The following is a 20,234-nucleotide window of genomic DNA, read 5'->3' as shown; positions in this document are numbered from 1 at the left end:
CCTCTCCTCTCCTCTCCTCTCCTCTCCTCTCGATATTTTTGACAAGGAATTCTTACAGTCTCTACATGCATGTTGCCAGCAACAAATTGCTGGTGAATAGGGTTGGTGAGAAAACAAGAATTCTATGTCCTCCAGTAGTGTGGGGTTTGAAATTTGTTTTTCCTGTGCTTACTGTTATCCAGCTCCAAATAAAGGAGATGCAGTAACTGCTTGCTACTGCTTATTTCTGACATGGAATTCATGGGAATGATTGGTTATGTGCCCTAGTGTCTGTGTGGTTTAGGTCCATGATACACACTGGATCAGAATATATATGTTAGGCCACAGTGTATGTGTCTACTGGAAACAAAATTCAGTCTGTGTGAAAAAATGCTATCTTTTGTTCTGAAATAAGAGTATTGCCATCTGTGTTTCATTAGAAACTTGGCTAACTTCTCAGATTAAGAGAATGCCTTTAGAAAAACTCTTTGCACTCCCTAAAGAAAGAAGTGGTTTACTTACAAGAACATTCAAATATTGGTATGATACTTTGCTTTCATGTGAACTGTGCTTTCATATTTGAGAAATATGCAGAAGCATCTAGAGGCAGAAAGAGAGGGAGCAAGTATGTTACTGCCACATGCTGCTCAAAAAGAACATATGAATTACAGTTGTAGAATCACAGTTTATACAGTGCACATAGCCACTAGGAATAGTTTGTAATTGTTCTGTTTAATTCATCCATTTATCTCCTGGACAGGAGCTCTTAAAAGCCTGCATTGATGAAATGTTGGTGGAAATTCACAAACTCTAAATCTGTTCTTCCACAGACAAAATTTGAGTATCAGATGAGTCTTGAACCCGTAAAGCAAACATGCTGCTCACCATTAAAGCAGGATACCTGCAAAGTTCTCAAGAATGAGCCTTGCGGTGCGCGCTTCGGGACTGCCATTGCTGCAGTGAAGGACCTCAACCTGGACGGGTACAATGACATTGTGATAGGCTCTCCCTTGGAAGATGACCATCGGGGAGCTGTTTATATTTATCATGGCCGTGGCAAAGCAATCAGTAAAAAATATTCACAGGTATGAAGTAAAACTCTGCAGGTTGCCAGCTGCGCTAATGTATATGATGTTTTTAATCCTGCCTTCCCAACATAGAATGAGGCTGTGACTTGACCAGTTGTAACAGCTTCTTTTTTAAATTGCTCTATACTTTTAAACTCATACTGATTTAACTGAATCCAAGTCTTAATATTGTTAAAAAATATGCTCACACACTTTTATTAGAAACCTTCTGACATGCTCTGAACAGCCAGAAAAGCAGATATTTTGCAATCTGAAAATTTATAGTGCGTTCATCACCATGGTAACTGTTTTAGGGATATTGTAATGAAAATTTAGCGTAGTTAAAGAGCCTAAACCCCATCTCACTGCTGTCAAATGCATCTTGACTGTTACAAAACCCTTCAAAGTGCACTGCATTAACCTCTTTATGCATTTCACAGCGTATTGCATCAGGTGGAGATGGGGAAAAAGTGAAATTTTTTGGCCAGTCTGTGCACGGAGAAATGGATTTAAACAATGACGGGCTAATTGATGTTACCATCGGAGGCCTTGGTGGGGCTGCCCTCTTCTGGTATGGAGAATCGCAGCAACTGTCAGGACAGAAAAAAACTGCTTGGATACCAGTGTAACTTGCATGCATGATTGTTTGGACTTTGTAAGGTTACTGGTTTCATCTCATGTTTTGACACTGACTTCAGATATTCATCTTTTCACATCTCTCTAGAGGAATGAGTGTTAAACTTAATTTACACTGTTATAAGTACAGGGATATTATAGAAATCTTGCTAGCCTAGAATGAAGAACTTGTCCTCCTAGACCACCTTCAAAATAGAAACTGATTCCAGTAGTGACACTAAGTAAAATAGGAAAAAAACTGAATTTCTCTCTTTTTCACAGTATATTGCATGTTATTTTATTAATAATATCAATAAGAGGTTCAAACATAAAGGGGTCACTGAGAAAACAAATTTTATTTCTTAGTAGGAAAACTGCAATTTGAGTCCCTACAGTAAAATCTGTAAAATTAAACTAATTCTGCTTGTGCTTAATAGTCAATTCCTTCTGTTAACAGTCAATTAATTTTCTTTATATGAGTATGATTCTGATCTAGTAGTGAGCAATATAATTTTTAAGGGAAAAGACAAATAAACAATATGATATTAAATATCTCATTTCTAAACCACAACTAAAACTATTTCTATTTCTGGTAAGGAAATTGCTAACCCAGCTCCTTGCTTTCTCTGTCCTGCTGCTTCACCTTGAGGATGATAGCAAGCCTTGACAAATTTGATCACTTACCTACTCACCTAGTAGGTAAGTGATCAAATTTGTCAAGGCTTGCTATCATCCTCAAGATCCCAGGTTCTTCTGAACTTCACCTAATAGTTTCTTCCTAACTGTTCCATGTGTAAACACAGTGTTATGTCCCTCACTGCATTGTTGAGACCGCAATTCTGAAGAAAGTTACTTTGCCAGCTAAACTTTTTGATGGTACACTGACATGCTGCATCTCATGGCCAAAAGGGAACTGAATCGGACAGGAATGCATTTCAGGAACTAAGAACATTTAAAGTGAAACAAACTGGGGACAAATATTAGCCTGTTTATCTACATACAACCTAAGAGATGGTTTGCTATCCTTCAACTTATGTAAAATATTGTGTTCATCTGTGATACTCTCAAGGATAGGTCTAGGCCTCCAGTCTCTCTTAAAAGTGATCTGGATCTGTAGAGTTGCTTAAATGCTTTTGGAAATATTTCACCTGATATCTTTTCTGAAAAAAGTACAGCGCTGTAGAGAAATCCTGTGAGTGTTTTCTCCATAATTCCTCTTTTACTGGTACTAGATGTAGGATATATAGTTAATTACTCTTCCAGACCATCATGTTGTTGTTGTCCCCAGTTCTTCAGGGGCTTTCCCTCCTGAGTGATAGCTTTAAAAATATGCTCTAATGCTTTATAGGTTTTGGCTGCTGAGGACATTTTTTTGCCTCTTCTTTTTGTTGCTCACTTTTTGGTTTTCTGTATGATGAATGCTCTCTGTGATGGCAGTTAACAGGCATGCAGTACTCTGGAGAAAGGCAAATGCAGACTGACAATGGGCCAGAGAAGAGCCTTGCAACTGCCAGTTGTTTTTATAGCATCACACAGCCAAGACAGAAAACATGAAATAATATATGGCCTCTTAATTGGCACAACATGGCCAGTGCTGTGTCAGCTACTGTACTACAGCGTGGTGCCATCACCATGTGTCACAGGAATCTCACTTCAATTGTGGATTTTATGCTTCTGTTATTTTTCAAAGAACATTAAGGAATTTTTTCTTTTTAGCTATAAACTTTTTGACAGTTGGACTCAAATGATCTTAAAGTCCTTTCCAACCTAAATTATTCCAATGTGATTCTATGTCTGTATCTGAATGTTGAATGCTGCATATTTTGTGTGTTAATTCTTAAGTTTAAAAAAGTTGCTGTTCTTATTTCCAAGCACTTTCTTTGTGTTTTTTCAAGGTCTCGTGACGTGGCGGAAGTAAATGTTTCCATGCAATTTATACCTAAAAGCATCAATATTCAACAACAAAATTGTCAGATAAATATAAGAAAAACTATATGCATAGAAGCCACAATTTGTTTTAAGACCAAACTAAAGTCAAAAGAAGATATATTTGAATCCAGTAAGTAGATAAGTACTAAGCTATGGAAGCTTTAAGCTATAAAACTCCTATGCTTGCATGCATTTATTAATTAAAAAATGGAATTCAAGTCTTCTAAATTCAAAGCACATCTAAGATATATTTTGGGAAAAAATAATGTGTAGCGGCAAAGTGCTTCACAATATTGATCTCAACCTCCTTTGCAGGTCTGCAGTATTGGATTACCCTTGATGCACAAAGACAAATATCTCGAAGTTTGTTCACAGAAAGCCATGAGAGGAAAATGCAAAAAAATATAACTATCAAAGGGTCTGAATGTACGAAACATAACTTCTACATGTTGGCAAGTAAATCATTTAAAGTATTTTTCTCATGTTGATGCTAGTGTAACCCAAGTATGTATTCCATTAATTGCAAATTGGACAACAAAATCTCTGTTCAAAGTTAATCTTAAGAGTGTGCATAAAATTTGTTTAAAACTTAGAGTTATTTATTTATACATGTATTAACAATGTACTTTTATATGCAGTCTTTTTAGCTATGTCTCTGTGTCTGTTGTAAGAAAGAGCATAACTCACTTGGTGGAACCAAGCAGCTGTCATGGTTAGCAGTTCAGGTGCACTCAAAACTCGGCAGGACCATGTGAGAGAATTTCAGTTTGCATTTTAGTGCAATTCCTCCTAATAAAATACTGTAAATAAACTTTCGGGTTTGCCATAGAAAGTATTTCTTTTCTGCAAAACAGAAGCATAATTAACAACTGTGAATATGAATTTGCCCAGATTGTAGCTAATGTGTGGAGTGATTGGAATTGCACACTGTAAGTACATTTAAAATGTTTAGTGATTTCACAATTGTGTCTTAATGCAAAACTAATGGTAAATGATACCCAGAGTTTCCTTCACCAAACAGCAGGCCTAAGTTTGACATCACAAAAGGTGACACTGCTGATACTTATCTTACTGATCCTTTGAGCACAACTAGAAGAGAAACATGAAAGTTTGTAGGATATGCTCAGGCTATTTGAAATTTTGTGATCAGGTACACTAAAACCTTAGTAAATATTTATAAGTAATGCTTGGCACATCTAATATGTTTTCATTAACTGCAGGCATTCAGATGCTTCTCTAGAAGAATGGCAGCAGTGTGACAGGAAAATCTTTTACCTCAGCACTTTTTGGTTCTTTCTAACCTCCTTAGTTACTAACGTGACTTTTCATAACAGCAGTTTTGTTTTCCTTATGTTCTAGGATAAGCCTGATTTTCAGGACTCAGTAAAGGTTTTGCTGGAATTCAATTTTTCTGATCCAGAGAGTGGACCTGTCCTTGATAGCAACTTGCCAAATTCAATAGCAGAATATGTAAGTCAGAAAATGCTGTATCAATAACCAATGTATTTAAGGTAAAAAATCATAGCCCACACAAGAGCTGAAGCTGTTGCCCACAAATTCACTAGAAAGGGGGGGTCATTGATCCTGTCCAGGAGATGCTTCCTCTAAATTAGTATTCAGGAGTGAAAAGTTTGATTCAATGTGCTTGTGAATCATTCTGGGGTTTCAAAGCTGTCCATAGCTTACTGAAGATAGAAGATAGTTACAAACAATTTTATTGTCAGGTTTTAGGCAGGTGGAGCAGAGTGTTATCAATTTCCTTTGGTGGTGTTCGCCATCATTCTTACTTCTATTAATGCCTCTTTTTAGAATCCAGGGGAAAAATTTAGAAGGGAGTGATAATAATGCTTATATTTCACCCCTGCATTTCACAAGATTTTGGCATGTTTAACTGGTTAATATAAGGGAAGACTTCTTTGATCATTAAACAGAAGGTCTTACATAAAATTAGTGCATTAAAATGCAAGTATTTGATAATAAATGTAAGAAAATTAAGACTAGGCATATTATTTTTGCAGATTCCTTTCACAAAAGATTGTGGAGCCAAAAATAGATGCATTTCAGACCTTGTTCTGATCGTAAAAGCAAGCATAGCTGGAGACAGGTAACTGCACTGTGTTTAATGTATTACTTGATATCTTTATAAAGTTTCTGTGTGAATTATACATTCTGCCAGGGTTTTCTTTCTAATTCAGAAACATGATAGTCTGGACACAGAGGTTTCTCTTGATGTCAAAAACTGATTCAATAGTTAAGATGTCCAACATTCTTACTTTATTTTACAGCTCTTCTCCATTCATTGTAAAGTCACGCAATGATAAGTTCACCATCCAGCTCTCTGTGAAGAACAAAAAAGATAGTGCCTATAATACCAGAGTTTTGGTTCAGTATTCTCCAAATATTATTTTCGCTGGCATTGAGGTAGGATTTGTTTTTACATTATCATAACATATAATGCTATAGATATATGAGGAAGCCTTTTTATTAAACTTTAATTTGTCTGCTTTGGCATCATTTCAGTTGTTTGAAAGCAATTTTCCAGGGCTGCTCTTCTTGCTTATGCCTTCAAAGAGTGTATTTATTCTGATATGAGTGGACTCTTGCCTAGCCCTGTTCACAAAATACAGATGTAAATTTCGTAATGGCACTTAGAAAAAGTGCCTGCCTCTTAGACAAACATCAGATGTACATCTGCAGAGCCAGAAATTCCTTGTTCTTTATCAATAGAACTCCTGAGCCTCTAAAATTCTCCTTTTGCACATGTGTAGAAAAAAACCACTGTCATGGTAGGACAAGATATATCAGTACCTCTGTGTACCCTACCTCAGACAGCATTTCCAAAAGTGGCTGTTTTCCTTCCTGCCTCAGCAGATATGGTACAAACACACCTCAGTTCAGATGGGAAGCATTTAGGGCAGTTTCTTTTCTGTCAGCAGTCGTGACGCTACACATTAGGAGTCAGGGATCCATAGCACTGTTGCTGATCCTATGGCAATAATTGATGGCATATGAATGTGAATTTATTGCTACATAAAGAACACATTTACAAAATTTGAAAACTGTGTGATTACAGATATGTTGATTGCTAGACCCCATGACTATTTTGCGTGATGTCCAGTAGACATATAACTGTGACTGTTCCAAACACTGTCTTTGGGAAGGCATAATGGCAAGTAATTGGTAAAATGTCCATAGGTGAAAATTGTCTTGCAGAATTCGTAATTTCATATTTTTGTTCTAGTTCAACTAAGGCTTTGACTCTCACAATATATTGATAGTGAAAAGTGGCAGTGGTGTATAGGTTCAACAGGTCTGTCTGTGATGCTCAGTCAAAATTTTAAAGGAGTTTGCACAAAGCCATGCTTTCACTGTCTTTTTCCCTTCAGGATATACAGAAAGATAGCTGTGAATCTAATCACAACATCACCTGTAAAGTGGGATATCCATTTCTAAAACCTGCAGAAGAGGTAAAAAGTCCCCTGCATGCAAATTCTCCTTGTCCCATGTTATTCTAAAGGCAGGGCAGTTCAAATCAGCTCTGAAGTTCTTTTGTTCATCCCAAAAAACTATCCATGCATGTTTCCCAAGCTATCCTTGATGTCAACTCTACACAGCCAGATGGGAAACCATCAGATTTGCAGTACCTGGGCAGTCAGATGTGGTATGTGAGGATGTAATATATGCATATTGCCATCCTTGACACTGTCAGAACACAAGTGACATGCAGGTGGCTCACCTGGCCACAAGTGTCTGTCTGGAGGTTTTCCACAGCCTGGAGCCTATAAGTTTACTTACTTAGTATATGAAATGTAGTTCCTCGATTGAAGAAAAATAAGATGTTATGTAGAAGTGCTAACCCAGATCTGCCAAAATCAGACTTCATGACTTCACCTCTGCTCAGTGGGGCATGAGAGGCCTTTCCAGCAAGTAGTCCACTTAAACTCCATCTTGGGCAATTCCAGTGGTGTCTGTATCTCTTGTTGGAATGGAGAGGGAGCTTTAGTTAAACTAAGGCTTCGAAAAGCTGTACTTAGATATTGCTCTTTAATTGGGAAATATCAAGTTGCATGCAAATAAGACAATCTTTCCTGGAAGTTTCTTGTTTGCCCCTCTGTCATGCACTGGGAGGATCATGAGAGATGTCGTCTTACACTGCCTCCCACACAAATGTTCCACCTTGTGTCTTGGACTTGTAGGCATAAAGTTAGCTGTTACTTTCTTGAAGCCAAATAAGTGTATTGTCCAATGCCTCTGCCCACAGTGTTCCATTCCCAGCTTTACTAGATTTTTCACATTTTCCTTTCATGCTTTGCTTTTTAGTTTGTCTGTAGCTGTAAAGCCCTAAATTTAGAAATTTCACACTTTTCTTTGCATTCAGAAATCAATTAATCTCTGATTCACAGATAAACATTCCTAGTATATTCCTTTCAAAAGCTGTTTTTTGTTTTAAATATGAATATCTAGGACAACTTTCTGTGGACAACTTTGTAATAAAGATTTGCACACATAAAAGTAATGATAAAAATCTGAATTGAAAATTCTATATGGTAACAAATAAGAAAACTTCTGCTTTGTATAAAATTACCCTTAAGCATCAGGATATGATGAAGAGCATTTGGGACAGTGTTCCTCATTTTTTTGTAAATCCAAATTATGATAGATTTGCCCTGATTATAATAGCAATGAGATTTTTTTTGATATCTAGTGGTTTGTCCTTTATTTACATTGTAAACATTTCTTTTGATATTCTAGGGGTTCTACTATATATTAAATGATAATCCAGCAGCCTTCTACAGGGCAGCTCATCTCCACTGCAAAAGCCAGGCTTTGAAGCTTTTTTCTTTCTTATTAGAAAGAAAAAAGATGTTTTGATAAATTGCTTGTAAGACCAATTGCTTTTGATTAAGCTGTATTTAGCCATCTGTTTATAATACACTACATAGATTTTTTTTCTTGAGGTTTGTGAAAATTTGAGGCTTCTGTTTAATAAGTGATAACTATTGGATTTCCTTCTTGGTTGAGGCAAATTCCAAATAGTGAATTCATTCAAATTCACAGAAAACTGGTAAAACATAAATAAGAATTCCCTAGATAAAAGCAAAAGTTTGGACATTTTTCATTATATCAATCCCTGCTAGGGTGGGCTTTTTTTTCCTTTCAAATTGTGCAATGTATTTTTTTACACAGATTTCCTTCAAAATATCATTCCAATTCAACGCATCCTATCTCCTGGAAAATGCTACTATTCATGTATATGCAACAAGGTTAGTTGCACTCTCTGCCTTCTGAGTTTGTTTTTGTTTGTTTGTTTTGTAAAGCTCCACAGTTTTTTATTTCGTGGTAAAACACAAGTGGCTTCTGAACTCACAAACAGTTAAATTTTCTGTAGAGCTGGCACTCTTACAGATGTATTCAGTCCAGCTGTTTATTAAGTAGACTAAATAAATGTTGATACTCTCTACAGCCTTAGAGTTACAAGTGAGTCATAATTTCCGTTTATTTCACCTTCAGCAAAGGGTTATTGTCCTAGAGAATTACTGCGTACTTTAGCATGAATCACAGTTAACAAAAAGCTTGGCCTTCAAAGAGTAAGAGCATTGCAGAAGTTGTCCCTGATAGGGTAAAGGAATGCACTTGCCCTCAGTGTTTGCTGTCCCTGCAAAATCCAGGGATGGTGTGGCTTTTAATTGATCTGTTTTAATTCAGTCACCTGCCATCTGTAATTTTAACAAAGATGCATCTATGAGCTGGGGCTGGGGCAGGACTTAGATCATTAATTCTTGGAAAAGGTATTTTTAATTTTTAATTTATTTTTAGAAGATAGTAGTTGAGTGGAAATGAGTAGCATACTTTCATATCCAGAGCCAGTGGTTGTGTTGTGTGTGCAGCAGTCTGATCTGAGTGATGTATGTTGTTTTGTTTCAGTGACAGTGAAGAACCACCTGAGACCCTCAGTGACAACAGAGGACATGTTACAATTCCAGTAAAATATGAAGTAGGATTAATATTTGTAAGGTATTGACACTTCCCTGTACTTTACTTGCTTGCACAGTAAATTGCAGGTATTCAAAGAATATAGTGTTGTTTTGGTTTTGAAATGTGCTCGGTATCTATAGGCAACAGCTTCAAAGCTCATAAAGCAGAAGCACAGGCTTCAGTGAAAAGGTAAGTCATGAAATAATGGAGCAGTTACTGTCCCTAAGTTGATGAAACTCTATTTGCTCTATGTAAACTTGGTCTACAGTTTGCAAGTACAGCAGCAGCTTTTGCTTGGCTCCTGTACTTTGCTATATTTGTTCAAAGGCATTTCAGCAATGAAGGAAGCATAAGAAAGTATAACATAAGAGAAAAAATACTTCCAGCTTCCTGATGGCCATGGATTTGTATTGCTATAATACTGCATGGTGTGGTGTTTGATTTCCATCTTCAAAAATTAGACTTAATTTTAGGTTCTTGGGTGTTTGGTTTTTTAAGTTCAGACTTACACTTTAATGCAGGTCTTGTAGTACATTTTATTTTCAGAAACAGCCAAAATTCAGTTAAATTTCATCCCTGAAAACTGGTAAAAAAAAAAACATTTTGTGGTGTGCAGGTGAAAATAATTAACCCAAATTTATTTTGCATGTATTTTGTGGTTCACATCCAGACTTGTTTGTCCTATAGGGAATAAGGCTGAATTTAGAATATGCTGGCTTTGTTCTGGTTTTGCTTGATTATGTCTTTTACAGGATCCTGCCTGTTTCACATGTCAATGCCCAGGATAAGGGCACACCTAGAATAAGGACAGCAAAATCAGACCCTAATGTATTAATTTTGGGAATAGTATTTATTTTCTTTTTTAGTAGTTATATTTGAACAGACCATAAAGCAAAGTTCAAAATTCTCAGTATCCAAGATTCCAACACATTCTAAATGTAGGTGGTAAAAAGTGGGGCCTATTCAGGGACCAAAGCAGTTGAACTTCAGTGGACGCAGCAATACACTTTTAATTGCAAGACCAGTCCTGAAACTCATTAAATAATAAAAATACCTATATTATTAATGCCTAGGAGTTTTTATGAAGTCTGTGTGCTTACTTTTTTCTGTGTTTTTTTAACCCACAGTGTTTTCAAAGAACATCATGTTATAATTGCAGCAAATGAAACTGTCCCTACTGCAATCAACACAACAGAGCAGATTGGGGATGAAGTTACTCTACATTATAGGGTAAGGAATAACTAATAATGTGTTTTTTTATAGATACTGTCTTAATTTTTTTTCTGTTTGGTTTGAATTACTTAAATAGCAGGTATACAACACATAAGCCCTCTACATGCTTATTTTGTGCTGAAAACCATTTTTTTTTCCTTCCTTCTTCTGGAATACAGTGAGTTAGAAGGTCTCAGATGGTCTGTCTCCTGCAGAGTAGTTCTGGTGGGTTTTAGACCTTCTATCCTCAACTGGGAAAAGAGAGCATGCCTGGGTAAATGAGAACTTGGACTACCCATGCTTCTGGTTAGAACAGCCATTTCCAAAATCCTGTCAGGTTTATAATGGGTAAATGCCATTCTTCAAGAATGTGGTCATCCTGGTTGAATGGATACTGCAAAGTAAAATCACAAGGGAAAGATATTTAATGGACTTTGCTCTTGTGAGGTCTCTGCTGCACTACTACACCCAGCTCTAGAACTCCCAAAATAAGGACATGGACTTTCTGAAGTGGGTCCAGAGCAGGGCCTTAAAGATGATCACAGGGCTGGAACATCACTCCTGTGAGGACAGTCTGGAACAGTCAGGGCTATTGAACTTGTAGAAGAGAAGTCTCTGTGGAGACCTTATTGGGGCCTTCCAGTAACTAACGGGAGGCTTCAAGGGAGCAGGAGAAGCAGGGGAAGGAGTTTTGACAAGGGCATGTAATTGTAGGACAAGGGTGAATGGCTTTTAACTGAAAGTAAGGTAGGTTTAGATTGGATATTAGGTGGTGAGGCACTGGAGAAGTTGTGGATGCTCCATCCCTAGAAGTATTCAAGGCCAGATTTGAGCAACATCTTCAGGTGTAAGGAAGGTGTCCCTACCATGGCAGGGGTTTGGAATTTTAGATGATCTTTAAGGTCTCTTCTAACCTAAACCAGAAAAAGATTCTGTGACAAAAAGCCCAACCTAAAGTTGCAGCAAAACTGAAATTTGTTATCTTGAGAGCATCCTATTTCCCAGTGTCAAATCCAAAACTGATCAAGGGTCCCGTATAAAAGCATAAAAGTCTCTAAATCAGCTTTCATCTGTAAAAAATGGGATATGATAAAATTCCTGCTCTCTCTGAATATCAATGACAAGTGGTCTTTTCTTTTAGGCCACTACAGTGTTTTTTCAGCTACCTTTCTTTTTGTCTATTATGGATGTCTAAGGCATTATTCATCTAATTTGCCAATCCATGTTTTCTGAGTTAAAACCTGCTGGATTGTAGACCATACCATTTATGACCTTGTAAAGTAAAACTCATCTTTGCAAGCAGCTAATCACAATTTTTTCCCAGGAGGAAAAAATTTAAAAGGTTCTTGAGCATTTATTAAATTTGTCCACTTCAGAGATGATATCACCAATTCCCCTGCCAGCAATTCCACCTGGTGGTTACCCAATCCTCTACAGTAGGTCTTTCCAGAAAGAGCTGCTGCTTACAGATATGTCCTGTTGTCTTCTCAGAGAAAACAGGAGAGAGGAACAGGTGAGCACAAGAGCAATTACCTAAGCACACCTGAGGATGAACCAGCAGGAGCCATCACTGATACAGTGGCTACTGTCCACTATAAAGCACTTTTTGCGTAACTAACTGTGGAAATGTCTAAATGAACAGAAGAAATCAAAAACACAAGAAAGGAAAAAACTCCCAATCAAATTCAAAAAAAATGAGGAAAGTACTAGTCAAAACATTTCTCTATTTTTTTATAGATTGAAAAAGGTGAACACTTTCCAATGCCAAACCTCACACTGCAGATCTTATTTCCCAATGTAACAGCTGCCAAAAACACTCTTCTCTACCTTACTGCATTGTCACATTCCCAGGTAAGACAGGAATTTCTATTTTTATGATCAATTTAAATTTGAAATTTATGCTTAAGGAACTGCAAATTGCAAACATTTGGGATTATGCATTGCTTTTATTCTAAATAACAAGATACTATTGTTTTAAAAGTATGTACAGAGGTACATAAGACAGAGGGACAATTTTTCATAAAAGGAAACAAGTAGATTTAAAATGGTGTTGAACAATAACTGCACTGTAACAAGCCTAGTTTGTTACATTGCAAGTGCTGAGATGTCCAGACTCGGATATGAGCCTCATATTCTCTTCATTGTCTGAATTATTGCAAGTGCTGGAATCCTGCATCTAGAGCCCAGCTTCCTGTCACCTTTCTTTTGGATACTGAAATTAGCTTTCATGCATGTCTGCTCTCCAGTACTAGCAGTCCTCTGGCTTCTTCCTTCTCTGAGGCACTGAGACATCATGGAGGGGTAGTTTGTATGTTTCTAATGCTCTTCACTGCAGCCGTCATTTGTGTTTTTCCATTTCACACCTCCAGTGCAACTGGCAGAGATCACAATTCCAACAAATTCCATTATCCTAGAGCGCAGATATTACAGTTATATCAATAACTACATAGCTGAAAAACCCAGCTTTCACTAAGTAGTGGCCTAAACCTCCTTTTTTTTTTCTTTCACTCAGAGACATACATGCATGCACCTCCCTGCTAATAATTTCTTAAAACGACTTAGTTTTGTAGCATTGCCCAATTGAAAAATAAACCAAAATATATGAACAAGGCTTACTTTAAAACAAAACAAATATCAACTGAGGAAAAAAAAACATATTTAGAAAACAAAAAAGTTGTCTGCTCTTGATTTCCTTTCCCCATTATTGCCACTCCTAGTCAATCACCCATTTGACATGTTTGCACATAAACTCAGTAAATCTTGTTTCTTCTAAGACAAATTTCATGTCCTGCTAGCTACACCTAGTGATAGTAGTGTGACAAAGTGCATTACAGAGGATTTGTAATCCTTTTCATGCTACAGTGTGAAAGTCAATGACCTGACTGAAAGAAATCAATTCCCCCACACTGAAGACACCAAAGAATTTTCTAGCTACCTGTGGAGCAGTCACAGAGATCCATCAGTGCTCCAGCATCCACTCCCCCTCCCTGGATGTTGCCAGTGAGGATTCTGCATCCTGCACTTAACTTGCTTGTCTGCTTGCTAGGGCAGAAGCTTGTGATTTCCCATGCAAAAGCTGTTTAGCTTATTTAATAGACAATTCTTAGTGGTTCACATAATGGTCATCTTGCAGGAAGTTCTTGTTTGCTTGTACAGATGTTTAAGTAGCTGCATAGAGTTATTTATAAATATTACATGTGCTCTTTAAATAATAATACTTCAAATACATAGACATCTGAATTTCCTATTCTGCACTCTTGCAATATGCTATTTTATTTAGTGGCTAATAAACATTATGATAGTTATTAAATATTAAGTATTATCAATGTTGACTTATTTCCAGATCATTTTTTGTAATAGATTGCATATCGAGACAATAAGATATTCTTTGTATTTCTGCTTACAGAATGCCATCTGCCAAAGTAGTTACCCTGTAGATCCCTTAAAGATTGGCACCGGGAAACCATTTGTGCTGTCAAAAATAAAAGAACCTACAAGGGATACAATTATGGTAAGCCTATTCATAGTATATATATTTACCCCAGACATTAATCCAGGTCTTGGAGCCAAATACTTCTGAAAAAGATATGTAAAAGCTACTCTGAATTTGAAAACCCACTTTGTATTAATAACTTAGAAAACCTTTTCTATGTCAACTAGAGCTTGTTTTTTATTTGGCTGCAAAACATGATGTGGAACTGAATTTAGATAGTTTGGGGTTTAATTTAAAAAATATGTAAATAACAGTAGCCCATTTAACAGCTGAAAAATCATTAGTCTATTTTTCCATTGTAATTAAAAAATAGTAATATCTTAAATGCTTCTTATGTCCCTTTCAGCTTCTTTAGAAATCCAGTAGATGTGGCAGGTTTTCTATGCAACTGTAATTGATGATCCCATTTGGAAAGGACTAGCCATTTACATTTAGATGAAAGAGTTACAAAGGGATTTTGATGCTGTAGTTATGTTAGCATGTCAGAGGGAAGGTGTCCTCAGCACAGAGGTGCTAGTGGAGTTTCTGAGTGCAAATGAAACCATGTCATGGGAAAGTATCTTGTCATGCTTATTGTTGTACTTCACAGAGGTGAAAAAGGTCTAGGCTAAATGACTGTTCCCAACTTTTTACAGCATAATCCTGCTGTACTCACAGCTAGCAAGTGATACTAGGAAGTAAAGCTGCTTGAATTTTCACATACACATATTTCCCTGCTTGAGAGATTCAGGTGTTCCAAGATTTGAAAAACACTTCAGAAGAGCCATAGCTGTGTTGGTAGAAAACCACTTGCTTTTACAAACTGTGCCTCCCTTAGGGGCTCTGTGATGACTTCTGCTCCATAGTTACAGCAACAGAGACTCCTCAGGGCTTGCCAGCTTGCAGAAACTGAGCCTATTCTAGCACAGCACAAATATCTCAGCCTGTTTTATATACTGCAGTGTCATTTTTACATAAAAAGCTACAGTAATTAATACTGTAGTTGTATATATAGTAGTTTACATGTTTTTGTTTTGATGATGTGAAAAGTCTCTTCCTATTACCTCATGCTGGTCCCTTTTAAACAGGACTGTGATACATACAGCTGTGCCTCTATTAATTGTGCCCTGGTCCCATCTGACATATACCAAGTGAATGTTTCATTGAGAGTATGGAAACCTACCATCATAAAAGTAAGTAAATCCTGCTTGTATTCAGAATACTTTTGGGTTTGAGAAACCTAAGCCGGTGTTTCTACTGTCTATTAAAATAGTGTCTTTCATTTTCTTAAGTGTATTTGAAGTATTTTCTCCAGTATTTAAAGTAGTTTCTTCTGCTATTTTAAAACTTCCTTAAAGCTATGTCAGATGCTCTTTCTTGTCCTTAAAGTAAGTACTTCTAATTTAGCAGGAGTTTAAAGCCATAGTAAGACACCCCTTACTTATTCTGTATTGATGGTCCTTTTTTAGTAGCTGCTTATGCATCCACAAAGTCTAATCCAGCAGGTATAAGAAGGAGCACATATTTTTAAGTAAGTCTTAATGTGTGAAGATTTCTCAATTCTAGAAAGAATTTTTTTTTATTTAAAAAAACCAAACAGAAGAGAGACATTAGTATTCCAGGATTAATTAATATTATTTTGAAATCTCTGTCATCTACCCTTTCAAAGAAGTATTGCTGTCTTGCAGGTGTGTGAAGGTGATATACATGCTGAAGGTGATATACATGAGCAGTTTCACTGACTTCCATGTTTTTCAGCATCCCCCAAAGCATTATGTTTTTCCTTCATCCTTCTCATTGCTACAAAGCTTTCTACCAAAAATACCTAAGTATAAACCCTAGTAACTACTCTCTTCTTTCAGGCCAGTATTCACAGCTTAACCCTTGTTGTGAAAGCATTACTTAGGAGTGAGAACTCATCACTCATTTTGAGAAACGACCATCAAAAACTGGAGGTAAGAATGTGATAATTGATGTATTTGTTCTTCATAGAATTTGTTATGCTGTGGAATAATTCTTTTTCATCCATTACTAATGAACTGATTGTTACGTTTAGTAATGCATTATCCTACTCTAAACAGAAGTGATTTTATATTACAGTAGAAATGTCAGAATTAGTCAGAAAATAACACCAAAAGCCCAGTACCCACCAATGTAGTTTGGTAAGGATAAGTACTGCTGAATTTTTTCTGTTTGCTGTAATATAAATACTTCCTGCAGCTATGTAAATTAAAAATATAATTTAAATTCGTTTAAGGAATCAGTAGTATTTGAAAATTGTTCTGTATCTATTCAAATAGTTCATACTTTGTATTTTCTTTGCTATTTCCTTATTTTTCTTTCCTTCTACTTTGTTACCCAGGATATATATTTGAAACAGGATATTTTATTTTTCAGAAGTTCATTAGTATTTTCTTAGATAAGGAAGTATATAACATGATAGTAGTGGCATCAAATATAAAGACAAATGTTTTAAATTTTGTTAGAGGTATTATTCATCTTTTTAGTACTAAACTCCAAGCATTTCTAGTGTTTAAACATTAGTCTTGTGTGATAGACTTGTACATGGAGGAACTTATTTACTACAATATCCATTTTTTAAGCAGAAGTCTTATTAGGAGTTCCTATTGTTAATGCTCCAAAATTTAGAAAAATAATATTCAGTGTGAACTACATCTTGCACAAAATATTTTTGAAAATGTAAAACTCAGTCCATTGTTAGCTGGTTTTGTATCTAGAAAATTCTTTTAAGTTATAGATTAAAATTCAATCCAGGAATAAACACAGCTGAGAAGCTTGAAGATAATGAGGGATGAGGAATTTCAGATTTACCTTTTTTAGGGACATAATTTCATGCTTATTGTTCAGTTCTTCAATGCTTTTTTTAACTACAAAGTTGGTCTCTAATAAATTCTTTAGTTAATTCAAACTCCTAAATGGTCACATTTATTAAAAGGTGAATACTACTTGTTTCTGTTGGGTTTACACCAGATATACCATGTTTAAAGTCAAGTTGGTGTCTACACAGGCTTTTACACTTGATGCTTATCTCCATCTTTCAGGAAGGCTGGCACTGAGTGAAGAGTGTACCGAAGAAAGTCCTTGTTTATTCCTTCCACTGCTCATGATTTTGGTCCTGTGTCCTTTAATAAACAATGTTTATTGACTTGTAGCAGAGCCATTCTCATAAATGAATGCACTTACAAAAGTGTAAAGTATTGTGTAAATAATCTCCACTTTTTCATGCTGGAGATTTTCTTAATTCCCTCCTACTAACTCATATAGGTAAATTGAAGTGGTACCCTGGGAAATCACTGCATACTGATTAATCACTGCTGTTGTTTTGATGTTTTGGAAGGACACATTATTTATTGCTTATGTTCTGAATGCTTTGCAGACCATGATCAAGATTTCCAAAGAACACCCACCGGGTACAGTCCCCTTGTGGGTTATCCTCCTGAGTATCTTTGCCGGACTCTTGATTCTTGCACTGCTTATATTTGCTCTGTGGAAGGTAAGCTGCACATCCTTGTCTTCAGGAGCCTAAACAAATATGTTCAAATTCTCCATCATTTCTTTCTCATAACTTGAACCTCACAGACAATAATTTTATCTAATAAGTGGTGTGAAATCTTAAAGAAATGACAAAATAAATAATTATACTGCATTTTTCTGATGTGGAGCAAGCAGTGCCACATGATTGAAACCTATATTGCCATTGTGTTAGGAAAGAAAAATAAGAAGATATTTTAGTACAAATAAGGGTTTATTAATGATTTTTTTATCAGCTCTGGCTATGATCTTTTTCAACTAGGTTTTTTTTGTTGTCCAAGAGATGCTAAGCCCTGTAGTGTAAGTCTTGCCACAAGTGGGCACTCTTCTCCAGGCTAAATATTCTGTTCATAATTAAGTTAGAGGGTTACAGCTTAGAAATTTCAACATGCATAATCTCTTGAAAATTTTTAATTATAAAATAAAATATAATTTATTCAACTGAGTAACAAATATTACTATTAAGCACTTTAACCCTTGACAATATGTGAGCAAAACAATGATTCAGCAATCACTCTACTATATATTAACTGTACTTAGTTTCTCCATTCCAGGAAAAACATTGTAATGATAAAATATTCATTAACTTTGTACAGAAGTAGAAGTATTGAAATAGTTAGAACCAGCACATGAATGTAATGAGTATGATTTGTGCACTTTGAGCAGTTCTTAGTAATGTTTTTTCTTTTCTGCAGGCTGGATTTTTCAAAAGGCCATTAAAGAAGAAAATGGAGAAATGAAAAAAAAAAAAAAAAAACCCAGAAATTTTTGCTCAGGTCTGCCTCCAAAGTGTTACTGTAAAATTATGAACTTACATGCAGTGGTTACAATGCTTTCCAAATGCTGGTGCATGGGGAAAAAAAAAAAAAAAAAAAACAAGAAACAACAAAACAAGAAGAAAATAAAGCACACATGCAAAGAAATTATGCAAAAAAAGAATTAACAACCTTGCAGCATTTTGTCATCTTCAAGAATATGCCTTTAAGCATTGCTCATTTTTCGAGAGTAACTGAGTTCAAAGATTCTAACATTTTTGAATACAGAAAGTTTGTAATCATATTTTTATATACCTATGCATGTGGAATCATTTTTCATTCCAAATTACACAACAGATCAGCTTTGATGTAGCAATCCCAGTCATTTCTATCACCTTATGATTTTCAAGAGGAAAGTGCACAATTTTCAAAATTCCCTCCTAACGTCAGTTCTGTGGAAGCAGATTCTCAATTCATAAGGCAGAACAAGTAAACTTTGAGAATTCACCAAATATTGTGTGATAGCTGATGCAATGGCAACTCAGAAGACATAAGCACCTCCAGAATACTGGGTGAAAATTACTGAAATACCATGGATTTCTCTTTCTGCTTATTTTAGCATGTCCAGCTGAATTAAGGATACTGCAAGAAAGAGATTTTTATGGTCAAGGGCCATAAAGTGTTGATCCATGAAATCACATGACTGAACTTGAAATATATTTTTGGCAGGCCTAAAAATGTGCAAATCATTCAAGTCCATCTGATTGCACACCATATTCAAATAAGCAGGGGCATAATTTTGTCTGCAAATTGAAATGTCCATATTTATGCAGAAAATGTTTGGAGGCACCCTGAAAGTTTGACTCTTGCTGTATATCTTGGAGTAGCCAGCAGGGTGCTTTGTAAACTGTCACTGTAAATTTCTCGTGTAGCTATTTAATCCAATGAATTTAAAGTGTACAAAATGGAAATTATCAAAAGAGCATAGATAGGAAATTCAGCACTGGCAAGCTTCTTCTAGTATAATAAGTCACAGCTCATCTTTATTACTTGGGAATTTAAGAAGTTATGAAGAATTTGCATACTAAACTAGCACTTAAAAATGATGTTTATTTTGTGTCAAAGATTTAAAATTTATATGAGAATACACTGAAATGTAGATAGCAAAAGGTTTCTTTAAGAAATTTTTTCTTTCTATTTAGATCATTCAGTTTCTTCCTTTCTGTCATGCACTTGTCTTCCTCCCATGAGGATCTCTCCCTGAGGCTCATGGCTGTGCCATGACCTTGAGAGCTTCCTGTGTTTCTTGGAGCCACATGAAATTACAGAAGAAAAAGGATGCATTCTGGCAAAGTGTAATGCTGCCTCAGCATGACTCAGTATTGATTGTCAGTAGATCAGAAAATGCTGAGGAGGTGTTCTAAGTTCTGTAAGACATACTTGTTGGCAGAAAAGCTTTGCCTTGCTAAGGAAGCCAGGAAAATTTGTTCCTCCTCTTGGGACAAATATCACTGGAGAAAAAAAAAAAAAAAAAAAAAAAAAAAAAAAAAAAAGCGGTTTTCCAAAATGTTTTTGCTTATCACTGTATTTATAGTAATAGCTCAAAAAAGAGTAATAAATTTTATGAACACTTATTTTTCAAGAAGACAATATAGATTGGGTTGAACATGCTGGCAA

The 20,234-nt window shown here is 35.9% G+C and overlaps 1 protein-coding gene across 1 annotated transcript in view; it reads left to right on the top strand.

Moving 5' to 3' along the window:
- ITGA1 (integrin subunit alpha 1) overlaps positions 1–19,726 on the top strand; it is a 69,992-nt gene extending 50,266 nt beyond the window's left edge. The window contains exons 14-30 of the mRNA XM_021553853.3: positions 810–1,064; positions 1,487–1,617; positions 3,557–3,720; positions 3,906–4,042; positions 4,950–5,060; positions 5,609–5,694; positions 5,876–6,011; positions 6,977–7,057; positions 8,778–8,854; positions 9,516–9,605; positions 10,694–10,796; positions 12,516–12,629; positions 14,185–14,289; positions 15,339–15,443; positions 16,113–16,205; positions 17,648–17,764; positions 18,498–19,726. Coding sequence (XP_021409528.1) covers positions 810–1,064; positions 1,487–1,617; positions 3,557–3,720; positions 3,906–4,042; positions 4,950–5,060; positions 5,609–5,694; positions 5,876–6,011; positions 6,977–7,057; positions 8,778–8,854; positions 9,516–9,605; positions 10,694–10,796; positions 12,516–12,629; positions 14,185–14,289; positions 15,339–15,443; positions 16,113–16,205; positions 17,648–17,764; positions 18,498–18,542 — 1,950 coding nt within the window. The 3' untranslated portion in view covers positions 18,543–19,726. The remainder of the gene's footprint in view (positions 1–809; positions 1,065–1,486; positions 1,618–3,556; positions 3,721–3,905; positions 4,043–4,949; positions 5,061–5,608; positions 5,695–5,875; positions 6,012–6,976; positions 7,058–8,777; positions 8,855–9,515; positions 9,606–10,693; positions 10,797–12,515; positions 12,630–14,184; positions 14,290–15,338; positions 15,444–16,112; positions 16,206–17,647; positions 17,765–18,497) is intronic.
- Positions 19,727–20,234: the final 508 nt, after the last annotated feature.

Source organism: Lonchura striata, chromosome Z (genome assembly GCF_046129695.1).
Source record: "Lonchura striata isolate bLonStr1 chromosome Z, bLonStr1.mat, whole genome shotgun sequence".
NCBI lineage: Eukaryota > Metazoa > Chordata > Aves > Passeriformes > Estrildidae > Lonchura > Lonchura striata.
This window is presented reverse-complemented; position numbering and strand designations above follow the sequence as displayed.